The 13296-nt window shown below is 57.9% G+C and overlaps 3 protein-coding genes across 3 annotated transcripts; 2 read left to right on the top strand and 1 right to left on the bottom strand.

Moving 5' to 3' along the window:
- Positions 1-233: 233 nt before the first annotated feature.
- Positions 234-2768, bottom strand: PHYSODRAFT_251016 (hypothetical protein; the record flags this gene model as incomplete). The annotated part of the gene is made up of 5 exons (XM_009536893.1): positions 234-904; positions 1099-1530; positions 1599-1787; positions 1849-2368; positions 2544-2768. The coding sequence occupies 5 exons, from the start codon at positions 2766-2768 to the stop codon at positions 234-236; spliced, it is 2037 nt and encodes a 678-aa protein (XP_009535188.1).
- A 4279-nt stretch (positions 2769-7047) lies between these two features.
- Positions 7048-7554, top strand: PHYSODRAFT_396532 (hypothetical protein; the record flags this gene model as incomplete). Its single annotated transcript, XM_009536894.1, has 1 exon — positions 7048-7554. A coding segment is annotated over one exon (507 nt), but the record flags the coding sequence as incomplete, so codon positions are not given.
- A 2380-nt stretch (positions 7555-9934) lies between these two features.
- On the top strand, positions 9935-11373 carry PHYSODRAFT_523740 (hypothetical protein; the record flags this gene model as incomplete). The annotated part of the gene is given in 2 exon segments (XM_009536895.1): positions 9935-10733; positions 10748-11373. 2 exon segments carry the CDS (start codon positions 9935-9937, stop codon positions 11371-11373), a joined length of 1425 nt encoding a protein of 474 aa, XP_009535190.1.
- Positions 11374-13296: the final 1923 nt, after the last annotated feature.

A 13296-nucleotide genomic window follows, 5' to 3' on the forward strand; every position in this document is an offset into this window, starting at 1 on the left:
ATGCCTTCACATCTCCAGTTGGGGAGATCTCCCAGTCATGACATTGACTGTGTACAATTAAGTTGTGGGGCGGGAGTGATATGAAATGGAGTCGAAGCCGGTGTATTACGATGTCGATAAAGAAGATGCATGCTCGAGGAGACTACCCACTAGCTACGTACATTGGTGAAGGAAGAAATGTCGGACGCTGGAGATTTCCGGGGGTCCTCCTAGGTCTGTTCAGCTGACTCAGGCTAGGCGATTGACGAGGTCGCCTTGAACTTGCCTCGAAGGCGCGTGTGGATGGGTTCGTTCATCGATGGGTGTTTGGCACGAGCGTTCCAGTAGAACAGGCGCCACGGCTCCGCCTCGTCAGTCGTTCGTAAGACGTGTAACAGATCTCCAGAGGCACCAGAAGCTCCCTTAGGGAACCACGGGCACGTTGCGATCAGCGGCAGGAAGAATGGCTCCAGAAGAATGTCCAAGTCGCACACATAAACCTTGCACAGGCGGGCCACCTCTTCGAACACAGGCAGCAGCATCTTCACAAAGTGGGATCTCCGATTCTTACGATCCGAAGTGAACTTCACCTCCCAAGACTCAGCGCTGGCCTTGGAAATGGAAATCTCGATGGAGTGGGTGATCTCCCAGAACACAAGCGCGCCACGATTATCGTTCCGAGCCAGCACATCGCGGATGATGGCCGGAAGAGGTTGGAAGCGGGGATCACCAATGTCGAACGAGACTGGGTCGGGCATGTTATCCAGGAAGATCTTCCAGGGACTCGCTTTGTATAAAGCTTCGACCGAGGCTTGTGGCCAGGGCCGATAGTCAGCAGCAACGGCCAGCTTCCCCTTCTTAGGGTTGCATACCCCGGCGGGTAGCAGCCAGTCGCGTGGTAAGAACTTCGAAGCGAGGTCTTTGGCTGTAAGCTGGTCAAGGCGGTGACCTGCAACAACCTCCCACAGCCACGGCGTGACATCGGCAGGGCGCGCAGCTTCGCTGGACTCAGGTGGAATTGCGTGCGTGAATGGGCTTCGGGCTGATACAGAGATCCACGGGCTGTCAGACGGAGATCTATGAAAGTCGCTTGTCTGACAATGAGGAGGAGCTACGTACCCATCGCCGTAGAGGAAGACAACTCAGCTGGCGCTCCCTCGGTAGTCGCAACGGCGCGCTTTGCGCGCTTCGACTGTGACGTTGGATCAGAAGAGAGATCTCCACTTCGCTTTGCCGAGCCAGACGGGAGCTGCTGCGAAGATGTTCGCGCTGGAGGATCAGAGGAGACAAGGCTCGTGGCCGTTGACGCCAGTGTGGCAAGAGACGAACTGGAAGAGGCCGACGCCACGCATCGTTCCACCTCAGGTTGCGGAGTCGGCGCAGGTACCAGATTGATCAAGTTGCGCAACGCTCCAAGGTGTTCCTCACGCTCCGCTAGTTTGCTGCGGAGATCAGCAGAAGAAGCCTGCTCCTTCAGCAGCGACTGTCGACTCGCATCCAGCTCCGCCTGCAAGTCGTCGCGAGCGAGGGAGGCCTCCGCTCGCTCTCGTTCTACAAAGCAATAAACGCACAGGTCAGCACAAGAGTCAACCCGCCACATTAGCACGCGCGATCATGACCTGCAGCCACTGCGCGATCCTGAGCTGTTGCGAGATCAGCCTGACGATGCTCCAAACTGTTCTTGAAGACGACGTTCTCACGCCGTAGAACGGTGTTATGTTGAGTCAGCCGAGTGATCTTCCTCTCCAACTCCTCCAGTCGCTTCCCAGCCACCTTATGCCGCTGTGCGAGATCCGATAACGCTGTCGCTGTGGAGATCAAGGCGTTAGTGATGCAACATCAACAACCTCAGCACTTGGGACGACTTACCACCGTCTTGCGCCTTCTTCGACGCCGCCGCCGCTTCTCGTCGTGGTGCTTCTGCGTCCTTACGAGCTTTGGACGTATCCAAGCGAAGGGCGTCCATCCGTGGCGCTGCTTTGTTGACCAGCGTGCGCGATTGCGCCAACTCGGTCTGCAACGTGTCGATTGTCGCCTCCGCTTGGCGCAATTGATTGCGAGATCTGTCTCGTTCGGCATTGGATCGTTGCAGGGCACGTCCCGCGCGTCCGTCACTAGTCCGATCATCATCATTGCCAGCTTCGCTGGCAGCCAACAGTCGGCCACCTGGGGTCACCGATGCAGTGGGAGGAGGGGTCCAGGTAGCCTTGATATCTGCCAGCTCGATCATCCAGATCTCCGAGGGCGATCTCCAACTGACTGGGGACGACGTTAGAGGGCGATGCTGCAGCGGACGGAGTGACTTCATCGGCATCAGCTGAGCGAGCGGCGACCCGTGCGAGATCTGCGCGTACTTGTTGTTCAGCAGCTTCGGCTTGCTGACGGCGTTCTACTTCGGTGTTCAGGGCCTGCTGGAGATCTCGGAGACGACCGTCGGCTTCGTTGCGCACGCGTTGAACCTCCAGATCGCGATCATGGATGGATCGATGAAGACTTGCAGTGTGGCGACCAGATGCTTCAAGAAGATCCTGGGCGACGTCAAGACGGCCCCGGAGATCCAGCACCTCGTGGTCGAGGGCTGCGGTGACTTGAGCAGCCTGGATAATGCGCGCGCGTTCCGATAGAGATGGCTGCGAACCGGAGTATGGAGCCGCGGCCGGTATAGATCGACCAAGGGAGTGATAGGCGGTGCAATCTCCGTGCCTGTAGGTCGACGACGGGGCAGCACTCAGCAGAGGGACGCCGGCGGCCGACGACGAAGGCGACGACGTGGGTGGAGAAGCAGACATGGTGCAGGAGCTCTACGCGTGGCAGCAACCTGCTCGATAGCCTCACGCGAAGAGAGGGCGGATGTCGTAATGCGGGTTGAAGGATTATGAGGCGATGGACCCGGAGGTTACCCGAAGGTGACCCGAGAGTGAGCCACTTGAATTATGGGACACCCTCGCTCGGCGTCCCGTATAGAAGGCCGGCGACTGATTACGAAACCCGATGGCGTATTTACGGAGATCCAGAACGGGGAGGCCCGTAACAAGGACGATGACACCGCACGGAGACAGCAGATGACGTCATGAGGTAAAGGCGTGCAGCATACTGGTTGGTTGGTTGGCCGGCAGACGAGCTGCCGGTAGATAGGCAGTTCAGTTCAGAATTTCCAACAACGAGACAAGGTACTTCTTCATATTAGTCTTTGTGTTGTGTGGTTAGCGCCTACGTGTGTACTGTGACTGTTTCCTACCTACTTGCGAAGTGTACTCGGGGTTCTGGATTGATTTGGCCTCCCCGGTAACCTTCTAGTAGCGTAGTGTGTTGCATTGTCTGGACTCAGGAGATCAGCTCTCAGTGTTCGACAGTAGGACACTCTAAACGGTTTAGTAAGGTATTGGTGTGCGTCTCGCACTTTGGTTTGGACCCGCAGACTAGCTGCGGCAGGAGATCTCCAGTAGATCTCGTACGTATTGTACAACAAGTTGTCGTACAGTGGGAAGAGTTACCTCGCTGTACAAATGCATCCGCGACAGAGTTAACCTAAGTCTCTGCCTGCGAGTGTAAGGAACCCCATATTCACCCCTTCATATTACACGTCTTCTAGGAATTACGCTAGATAAAGATCCGAGTCTTGCTACAAGGGTACACAAGGTGAGGCCTAGAGATCTCGGGACTAGTTCTCGTTGTCTTTGGGTATTTGGCTTGCAGGGGTAACCCCCCCCCCCCCCGTAGTTGCGTGACAGGACACGTGTGGGAGTTTATTAGTTTTTATGTGAGGGACTCCACCACAAGTGTCCAGGGCGATAGGAGTGCAGCCGGGCGATCGGAACAGCCACGCCAACGTCGAGTGTCGGGTCAAGACCCGGATCGATCGTCCAACCAGCATGTAATAGTTCAGGTCCAGGATCCGTAACAGCGCCAGCACTTCTTTCTCCACCACATTGTAATTCAGTTCATTCGACTTCAGCGTTCGACTGGCGAAAGTAACGGGATGATAGATCTGGTCGTGCTCCTGCATCAATGCGGCCGAGATCGCCCAGTCACTGGCATACACAATCACGACCGGAGTCCGATCGCGATCGAAGTGCCGCAGGATCGGTGTCGTCGCGATCTTCATCTTCAGGGTCGAAAAGGCACGATGAGCACGGATCCAGCGTTCATCGGCTACACCGACTTCAGGAACTGATGGAGTCCGATCGGGGTTCACTGGATCCGTATCCACTAAGTTCGCTACTTGACGATCCAGGATCTGGCGCAGATCGGGGCGTTTCTTCAGCTCGGGGAAGTCCACCTCGCGCAGTTCGTACAGGATCGCCGCGTAGATCGCGTAATCTTCCAAGAAACGGCTGTAATAATTGAGGCTGCCCAAGAACGACTGCATCGATCGGAGCGATCCGGGGAACGGCAGATCAGTCAGAGCCGTGAGATCTTTCGGATTGGCCTCTAGCCCGTCGTTCGACACCCGATGTCCCAGATAGTCCACCTTACGCATCCCCCGAGCTCTTCTCCACACTGATCGAGAGGTTCCACTTATCACAAGCGTCCAGCAGGTGATCCACGCGATCACACAGCTCGTCCCATGACCCGGCCGTCACCAAAATGTCGTCAATGTACGATCTGCGACCTAGCACTGATGGACGCCCGGATCTTCTGGTTCTCCTGACTCGACCAAGTCCGTAGTGACTTCACAGTCCGACGATCGCGGGATCCTGGTGAACCCATACAACGCGTCGTCCAGAAGTCGCTGGTAGATCTGAGGAGCGTTCTTCAAGCCGAATGACACGATGTGGAAACAGATTTTTGTCTGCACCCATGTCCGACCCCATGGATACGTGGACCCTTCGGTGAGCTGGATTGGTCGCATGAGATGGAGATCCGGTAGAGACGAGTGTGACGTGTGGATTGTGGATGTGTGTGGAGACTTGGTGGGACCCGGCACTTGCAGCAAGCATGGGCTCACAGGATTGGAGATGCGCCCACCGGATGAGCGCTCATATTCGGTGGGGAGTCACGCATCCTGTCCGTCCGCCGACTTCCCTAACGGCAGGATAGGCCCAAGGCGCGAAAGTGTGGCCAGCGAACGTATCCTGGCCACTGCCTGCATTGGATCAGTCAAGTTGTCGGACCACCCCACTGAATCGCCCCACCAGACATGATCACACGCGCACAGACCCTGTTCGATGAAGCCTCGTGTTGTCCGGACCGGATCGTGGTGCACCCTGATGGAAGGTATGGATCTTGGACACGAAGCTCGGACGAAGCGGAGGGAGGGACGTCGCAGACGGCGGGACCGGAGCGAAGGCACTTGAGGGGTAGAATGAAGATTCGAAAGTGATTGAATTGTTGGAGCTTACACCCTACTGTTATAGACACGCGACCCTGCGTCCTATCACCTAGTGCATCTAATCAACCATCACTCACCGGTGTTCATCCAATCATCCTACTCGTCTAATCATCGGTGGCGTAAACAACTTACCGTAATCACCATAATCAACGTGGGTTCGGATTGGACCGGTTCGGGTTAACCGGTTAATGGGTACAACTGGTACACAGTACCCAAGACCAGCAACCCTCAATACACCCGGTGACGGCGTACCGAATGGAGAAGTGCCACACCGGATGGGGACGGACAGTATCGTTCATTCGGTCCGCCCCCCGTGCCCACACTGGATGTCGACGCACCAAGAACAAGTCCAGTGCGCGCTGCGTGTGTTCACACAGCGGCGTCGATCCGAACCGGATGAGACCAAGATCCCCCAAGATCCACAGGCGGCACCGAATGAGCCGCAGATCCAAGGGAGAGGTCCAGTTCCAAGACGAAGAGACGGTGTATCCAGATACCTCCGTCATCATCTGATGAGTGTACCCGAACAAGTGTCGCCGTCAACAAGTCTCCGCATACCGAAACCAAGACGAGCATCTGAAGAACTGCTAAGAAGCACAAGCCTACTCAAGACAAGCGAAGCATAGTGAAACCTACTTTAAAGTCAGCGAAATGATAGAAGATAGCTAGCCAAACGTAAGATCTAAACAGAAACCAATTTGCCGAAGAACACGCGGACGACTCGGTGCTCGGGGCAGAAGTAACACCCCGACTTTGACGTCTTCAAGAGCCCTCCAGGAGACTGCCTGCGCGCGGTCTAAGCCAGTTTAGGGACGCTTCCAAGGCCTCACTGGTGTAGCGAGCACTGGTGTAGTGGGGACTCAAAGGTACCAAGGCAAAGTCGGCAGTGACTGGGGTTTCGCGCCCCGGAGTGACCTGTGAGAGCTTTATTTCCTATTTGCGTGCTCTAACCGGGCATCCATTTCATATTCCCTACTGTGTGTCTTTGGTGGTTGAGGTAGTCACCCCCCCAGACCGAATTGATTGACTACTGTGTGATAGGACTAAATTTTATTTTGTATTGTTCCCTCATTCTGTGAGGGTGGTGCGCGTAAGTGAGTGTACATCCAGGGCTGACCAGTGCCTTGGGTGACGGCTCCGAAGTTGACTGGTGTATAGACCCCCCACCCAAGGGTCTCAAAGAATAAGTGGTGGCTGTATATTTTGTGACGTTTAGCTCGGCATTGTATTTCTGTGTATTGGTTATTCTGAATTACGGATCTGACCGTGGTCCCTTTCATTCGGTCTGACCTTCTGTTCATTCGGTGTGGTTTATCCCAGGAACACACCCAGCAGACTTTATTCTGTATCGCAACAACTCAACTCGGTGAAATCCGGTCCGCCAAAGGTAAACGATACCTATAGGGGTTGACACAAGGACACACGCCAAACACCGGACCGCATTAGTGCGATTCGGTGCGTCCAAGCGGTTCCAGGCCCGGGTCATTCAGTGTCCCGTGGGCTGCTTATCGCGTGGACAATCTCTGGTACTCCGAACCCGAATTCATTCGGTCCGGCATAGTGCGCTATACACCCTGGACGATAAAGGCGTTCATCCGCCTCGCCTCGGCTGGTGCGCGTGCCCGGATTTGGTTGCCTAGGATTTCACCGCGAGTTGTTTGTATATTGATTCGGTCTTAAGGGGTGTTTCTACAGTCTACCTGGACTAACAGTTTGGTTATGACTGGAAGGAAGCACGTGAAGGTGGACGCGGAGGCGGACGCGGTGAGGCGTCGCGTCAGTCGCGTCGAGGGCAAGGGCTGCCGCCGGAGGAGCACAAGGCCCTGGACGACGTTGTCTGGGAGGCTCGGAAGGCTGGTGCTGGGAAGCGCAAGGCGGTCCTGGAAGAGAAGAAGAAGGCGTCGGCGGCCGTTCAAGATCAAGCGGCCCCGGAGTCCTCCGTTCTGGATGCGCACCAAGCAAACCAGGATGAGGCTCCGGAGGCGGACTCGACCGAGTCTGTGCCGGCCGGCACCGAATGTGTCCCAGACCCGGCGACGGGACTGGATGAGGGTGAGTCCGCACAGGATGATGAACCCGCCCAGGCGTCTGTGGGAGGCGCCGATGAGGTTGAGCCCCCGGCTGAGGATCGATTTTCGGACTCTCCCCAGCCGGATGACGAAGTCGAGATTCTGGATGAAGCCCCGACGATCAAGCATGAAGGCCCGCTGTCGACTGTCCAAGAAGACGGCGTACTGAACGACGAAGCCGAGACCCGGTCTGCCCCTGCGCCATCCGGTCCGGCCGCGACTGCCCAAGCACCCGCGCTCAAGATTGAAGCCCCATCCGGTCTGGCGCTCTCGGATTCGCGAGGACCCGACGAGACCACGGCCCAAGTGAGCGAGACACAGGCGAAGGCGTACGTGGCCGAACAGGTGCGCCGCTGGGAGCAGCATCGTGAAAGCGCTGTCGTCCTGCTCAAGGTGGAGTATGCCTGGCCCGAGCCGACACCCGACTTCACCGAATGGTGGGCTGCCGCGCTGGCGACGTCGAAGTACCTGTCGGACCGAATGGCGATGGCAAGTCAAGATGCTGCATGGATCGCGGAGCTGGATTTGGTACGGCTTGAGCTGTGTCTGGCCCAGGATGTCACGGGTATCGTGATTCCGCCGAGCATTCTCTCGCCGCGCGAGTGCGTTGCGTCCATCCAGCCTCTCCTCTTCGCTGCCAGTTTCAGGTTTCACAACCTGATCCCGATGTGGTTCCAGCCCAAGTCCTCCAGGGTCGCACCGAGCCTGGTGCGCTCTGTGGTCGAAGACGTCCAACATTTCCTCGCGTTCGAGCTGATCGAGTGGCGCGAGCTGGCATCCGGTGTGCCCTTCAAGACCGTACCGGATGCGCCGGACGTTCAAGACCTGACCGGACCGAATGCTGGGAACACTGGATCGACGCCGCAGCAAGCTGTGCGAGCACCGATCCTGGACTACCAGGCTGAAGACAACGACGGAGACCTATTGATGTCGGATTACGAGGCTGGACTACTGGGTCGCGAGTTTGTCCTGCGTCTACGAGTGGCCGGACTCCGGCGGACACAGAGCCCGCAAGGGTCGTCTACCGGCGAAACGGATTCCAAGCGCTCGCAGTACGGACCGCCTCGCCCGTCGTCCATCCAGTCCGCATCGTCGATCCCGTCCGCGCCGCCGCTGTCCACACCGTCGCTCTCGTCGCTCCCTTCGTACCACGCATCCAGCGAGTCTGGACGCGCATCTGGTACCGGAGCGCTGGTTCAATTTGGTCCGCCGTCCCGTTCGCCCTCGGATCTTGATTCGAGCTTGTTCGGTACGACGGCCGGATCCAACGAGTCGACATTCAGCGCGGCATCGGGAGCTCGGCGTCCAGAGGCAGCTCGTCTTCGTCGTCGCTGTGGTCCGGACACGATGCCGCGAGGCACATGTCCGCGATTGGGTACGGACCCATGGTGATGACCGCGCAAGCAGGGATGATTCAGTCCGGCACTGGCGGAGGAACCGTGGAGATCACCCGGAGCGCACTCCCTCGGTCATCGACGGCGGTGGATCAGGACGATGTCGTTATGTCGGAGTCCGATCGCACCACCGTCCGGAGTGACCGAAGGTCGAGAGCGTCATCCGGTCCGCGAACGACGTCCAGGCGCGAGAAGCGGAGTCCGTCACCAAGCGAGTCGGATTCCAGCGAGGACGACCGGAGTCGCCACCGAAGATCGTCGAGGTCGAAGCGCGCACCGAGTCGGTCCAGCAGATCGAGTCGATCCGGTCGGTCCAGCCACTCCGCGATGTCCGTGATGTCAGGGGCCTCCCAAGTCGCGCTCAATACGATGCGCCAGACTCAGGAAGCCCTTGCCAGGATGGAGCTGAATCAGGAGGCGTCCGCTGCGAGCACAGCTCGACTGGGTGAAGGACTCCAGAACGCGTTCCACGCGATTCAGGAGCTCGCCGGACGCGCCGCTGCCCTCCAAGGTAGTCGGCAGACCGGATTGGGACAGAATGCTCCGGTCCCGGAGCCCCCGATCCAGTCCGGCCCGTTCCCGGTATCGCCGATCCAGGAGCACGAAGTCGCCGCCGCCATTCAGAGCGCCCGCACCGAGGCGGCGCGTCTGGAGCGCGAACGCGTTGCCGCGGAGTTCACCGAGCGCTGGAAGCAGCAGGAAGCGCAGGCTGAAGCCGACCGAGCACGCTGGGTCGAAGACGTCCAGCGGAGACTGAACGCTCAACTGGATTTATTCCAAGAGAAAGTCCACAAGGTTGAAGCTGAGCGAGAGAGGGAGCGAAAATCTTCCCGGAACATTCAGCGGTTTCAGGCCCACCAGTTGCACAACCTTCGTGCAACACGCCAGGAAAATCCAGCTGCTCAAGCAACATCGGGATGTCGCAAGTGAAGACAGAGACCGGGCGTGCGACTCTGCACCCAGGTGCAAGTGCGCCTATCCAGTCCGACCAGGCGCCCATCGGGTCTGCGACGCCACGCGCCGACGAGCTTCTAGCAGCCCAACTCCAAGCGACGATCGATGGTGTTCTCAAGGCGCGAGCGACCAAGGCGCGCGCCGCGCAGGCTGCGCCGGTGATGGGCAAGCAGGATGCCCCCGCGAAGGACGCCAAGAAGCCGCCCATGAAGGGGGAAGGCTCCAAGGACGCGAGGGACACCGGGTCTGGGGCGCACAAGCGCCCATCCGGTAGGCGGAGCCGCGAGAGCGGTGACCCCTCCGGATCTGACCCGGACTCGAGCTCGGATGACGGCTACGACGAAGGCTACAGCTCCAGCGGCTCGGACGACTCGCTGGCGACCGTGCCCACGCACTCCACGTCGGTGACGACACAGGATGGCAAGACGGTGATGAACTTCAGACCGTATGTGAGCTCCAGCTCGCTCGAGGACTTCGACGACAAGGCCCCATACCAGGAACGGACAAGATGGTGGGAGCGATTCCTCACCCTGACGGTCCAAGGTGGCTGGACGGACAGCATGATGGTCTACGAGCTGCGTTTGAAGCTGCCTTCGTCTGCCCGCAACTGGCGTCAACAACTGCCGAGGCACACACGCGACACCTGGAGTTTGCTGTCCCGCGCGTTCAAGAACAAGTACTGTCGGTCGAAGGTGTCCGATTCGGAGCGATACTATACCATGGCTCAGAAGCGGACCGAATCGACCCTCGACTTCTTCTACCGACTGAATGCTGGGGCGAACAGGGCGAATGTGAACTTCAAGAAGTCGCCGAGGACGCGGGAGATGCACATCAAGTGGTTCATCCGGAACCTCTCCGAATCAAGGTTGCGGTCCAGTCTGAAGAGTCAGCGCATACACAGCATCGACGACCTGGAGTTCATTCTGCGTCAGCATGAAGACGGCTACCAGGACAGTGCGCGCGAGAGCTCGTCCAGACCGCGCGACTTCCGCGCGGACAATCCGCGTACCGAGACCGAGATCGCGAGCGGTACAGACCGAAACCTGCGGGACGTGCTTACATCGCACAGAGCGAAGACGAATCGGATGAGGAGGATCGACACGTGCGCTTTCAGGATGAAGTGGAGAACCGCGCACTGACGATCGCACCGAATCATGATTCGGTCCCACCCGCTCCGGCACGACCAGTCGGACCAGATCCAACCCTGGCGGTACTGAATGAAGACGTTCTGCGCAATGCGGTGTTCCGTGTGATGACGGGTTCAGGATGGAAGCCGCCGCCGCCGGTGCGGCAGCCAGGGGCGTCGAGATTCGGTCCGTCCTCCGCACCGCAGTCGCCAAGAGGAAGTAATTCGGACTGGCACGAGTTCTGCGAGAAGTGTGAAAGGCCTGGACATCGACAGGAGAATTGCTGGATGGACATCGTGTGTGACCGTTGTCATCGTCGAGGACACCCGATGCGGGTGTGCAGGATCATCCCGTGCAGAATCTGTGGTCGGTTCCATGACGGACTGTGTGGACTTGCGAAGACCGTGGAAGAACTGAAGAAGCTGGCACAAGAAGGAGCCCTGAAGGACATACCGAAGAACATACTGGATCAGCTGCTGGATGACAAGGCAGATGCAGGTGGGCAGTTAAACCACTAAGCCCGCTGGGTGGGGACCCAGTACGCGCCGGGCGTAAGCCCCCTGAATTGTGTGTGCTAGCCTATGTCGGACCGGAGCTGAGGACCAACGACCAAGATAACCACCAACAATGCATGATTTCCCTGAGCAATGACGACCCGATTCAGTCTGATCAAGTTGACGACCATTCTGTACGGAACCATTCTGGATCGCGAGGACCGGACGGGCAGACCGAATTTCGGCTGGAACCCGGTGAGCGGTATGGATGGTGGGTTGATCACGAACCGGATAAGGACTCGCATGAGGTGGCTACGGTACATGGTGCAGTGAACGATTTGCGACTGGAGATTCTGTTGGACACTGGAGCGTCGGTGAATATGATCAGTTTGGATCTTGCGCGTAGACTCAAGATCAAGCTCAACCGACACAAACAGATCAAGGTGTCTGGACTGGGTGGCAAACCCACCTACATCTCTGCCAGCACCCAAGTCAAGATCACGCTCGGTGCGAGAGTGGTGTATGTCATGGATGTCTGGGTCGCGAATATCGGTGAAGGTGTGGACGTATTATTGGGTATGAACTTTATGTTCTGTGCTGGAGTTCGGTTATGCATCCGCGAGGGACTTTTGCAGCTACCGGATGAAGAGCCTGTTCTCATGTACGGGGACAAGGTACAGCGTCGACAAGGGATGAGGTTGCCGGTCCAGGCGCCGGAGACCCTGTACCTCCGACCTGGTGATGAAGCTGTCGTGCGCATTCGGTTCGGCCAAGCCAACCCGCAACGCGAAGTGGTGTGGGCCGGACGTGGCGACCGATGTGATGGAAGGTATGGATCTTGGACACGAAGCTCGGACGAAGCGGAGGGAGGGACGTCGCAGACGGCGGGACCGGAGCGAAGGCACTTGAGGGGTAGAATGAAGATTCGAAAGTGATTGAATTGTTGGAGCTTACACCCTACTGTTATAGACACGCGACCCTGCGTCCTATCACCTAGTGCATCTAATCAACCATCACTCACCGGTGTTCATCCAATCATCCTACTCGTCTAATCATCGGTGGCATAAACAACTTACCGTAATCACCATAATCAACGTGGGTTCGGATTGGACCGGTTCGGGTTAACCGGTTAATGGGTACAACTGGTACACAGTAGCAACCCTCAATACGCCCCCTCAATGCGAAGTCCCACGAATGCCGAGAGCCACCGTCAGATCCGTGTGGCGTGGTCCCGCAAGCGCCTTCGTCATGATGTCCGCTAGCATCACAGAAGTCTCGCAGTACTGGAGCTTGACTTCGCCGCGTTTGACTTCATCGCGGATGTGGTGGTACTTGATGTCGATGTGCTTGGCGCGACCGTGGTTCACTGGGTTCTTCGTCATCTTGATGCACGACTGGTTGTCTTCGCGGATCATGAGTTCGGGTCCAGTCTCATTAGCGGCCGCCAGAATCTCGCATAGCAGGCGATGAATCCACTTGCCTTCTTGGATAGCCAGACTGAGCGCGATGTACTCCGCTTCATTGCTTCTTGCTTCCCCAGCTCACAGGCGCACTCATGAGCATGAACGTGTAGCCTGAAGTGGACTTGCGGTCGGCGAGGTCGCCGGCCCAGTCCGCGTCCGAGTAGCCACGAAAGTCGATCTTGTCGCCCGGCTTGAAGCAGATCCCATGCGTCTTGGTGCCTTGCAGGTAGCGAAAGATACGCTTGACCGCAACCCAGTGTTCCTCTTGGGGGTTCTCCATGAAGCGCGATACATAGCCAACGGCGTACGCGATGTCTGGGCGCGTGGCGGTCATCAGGTGCATCAGAGCACCAACAGCTTCGCGAAACGGAGCGTTCACCTTGGTCGCCGCGTCGCTTGGAACCAGTCGAGTGCTCATGTCCACCGGACTCACCACGGCCTTGCACTCGTCCATGGCGAAGCGCTTCAGGATGTCGTCCACGTA

This window comes from Phytophthora sojae, assembly GCF_000149755.1.
Source record: "Phytophthora sojae unplaced genomic scaffold PHYSOscaffold_9, whole genome shotgun sequence".
Classification (NCBI taxonomy): Eukaryota; Oomycota; class Peronosporomycetes; order Peronosporales; family Peronosporaceae; genus Phytophthora; species Phytophthora sojae.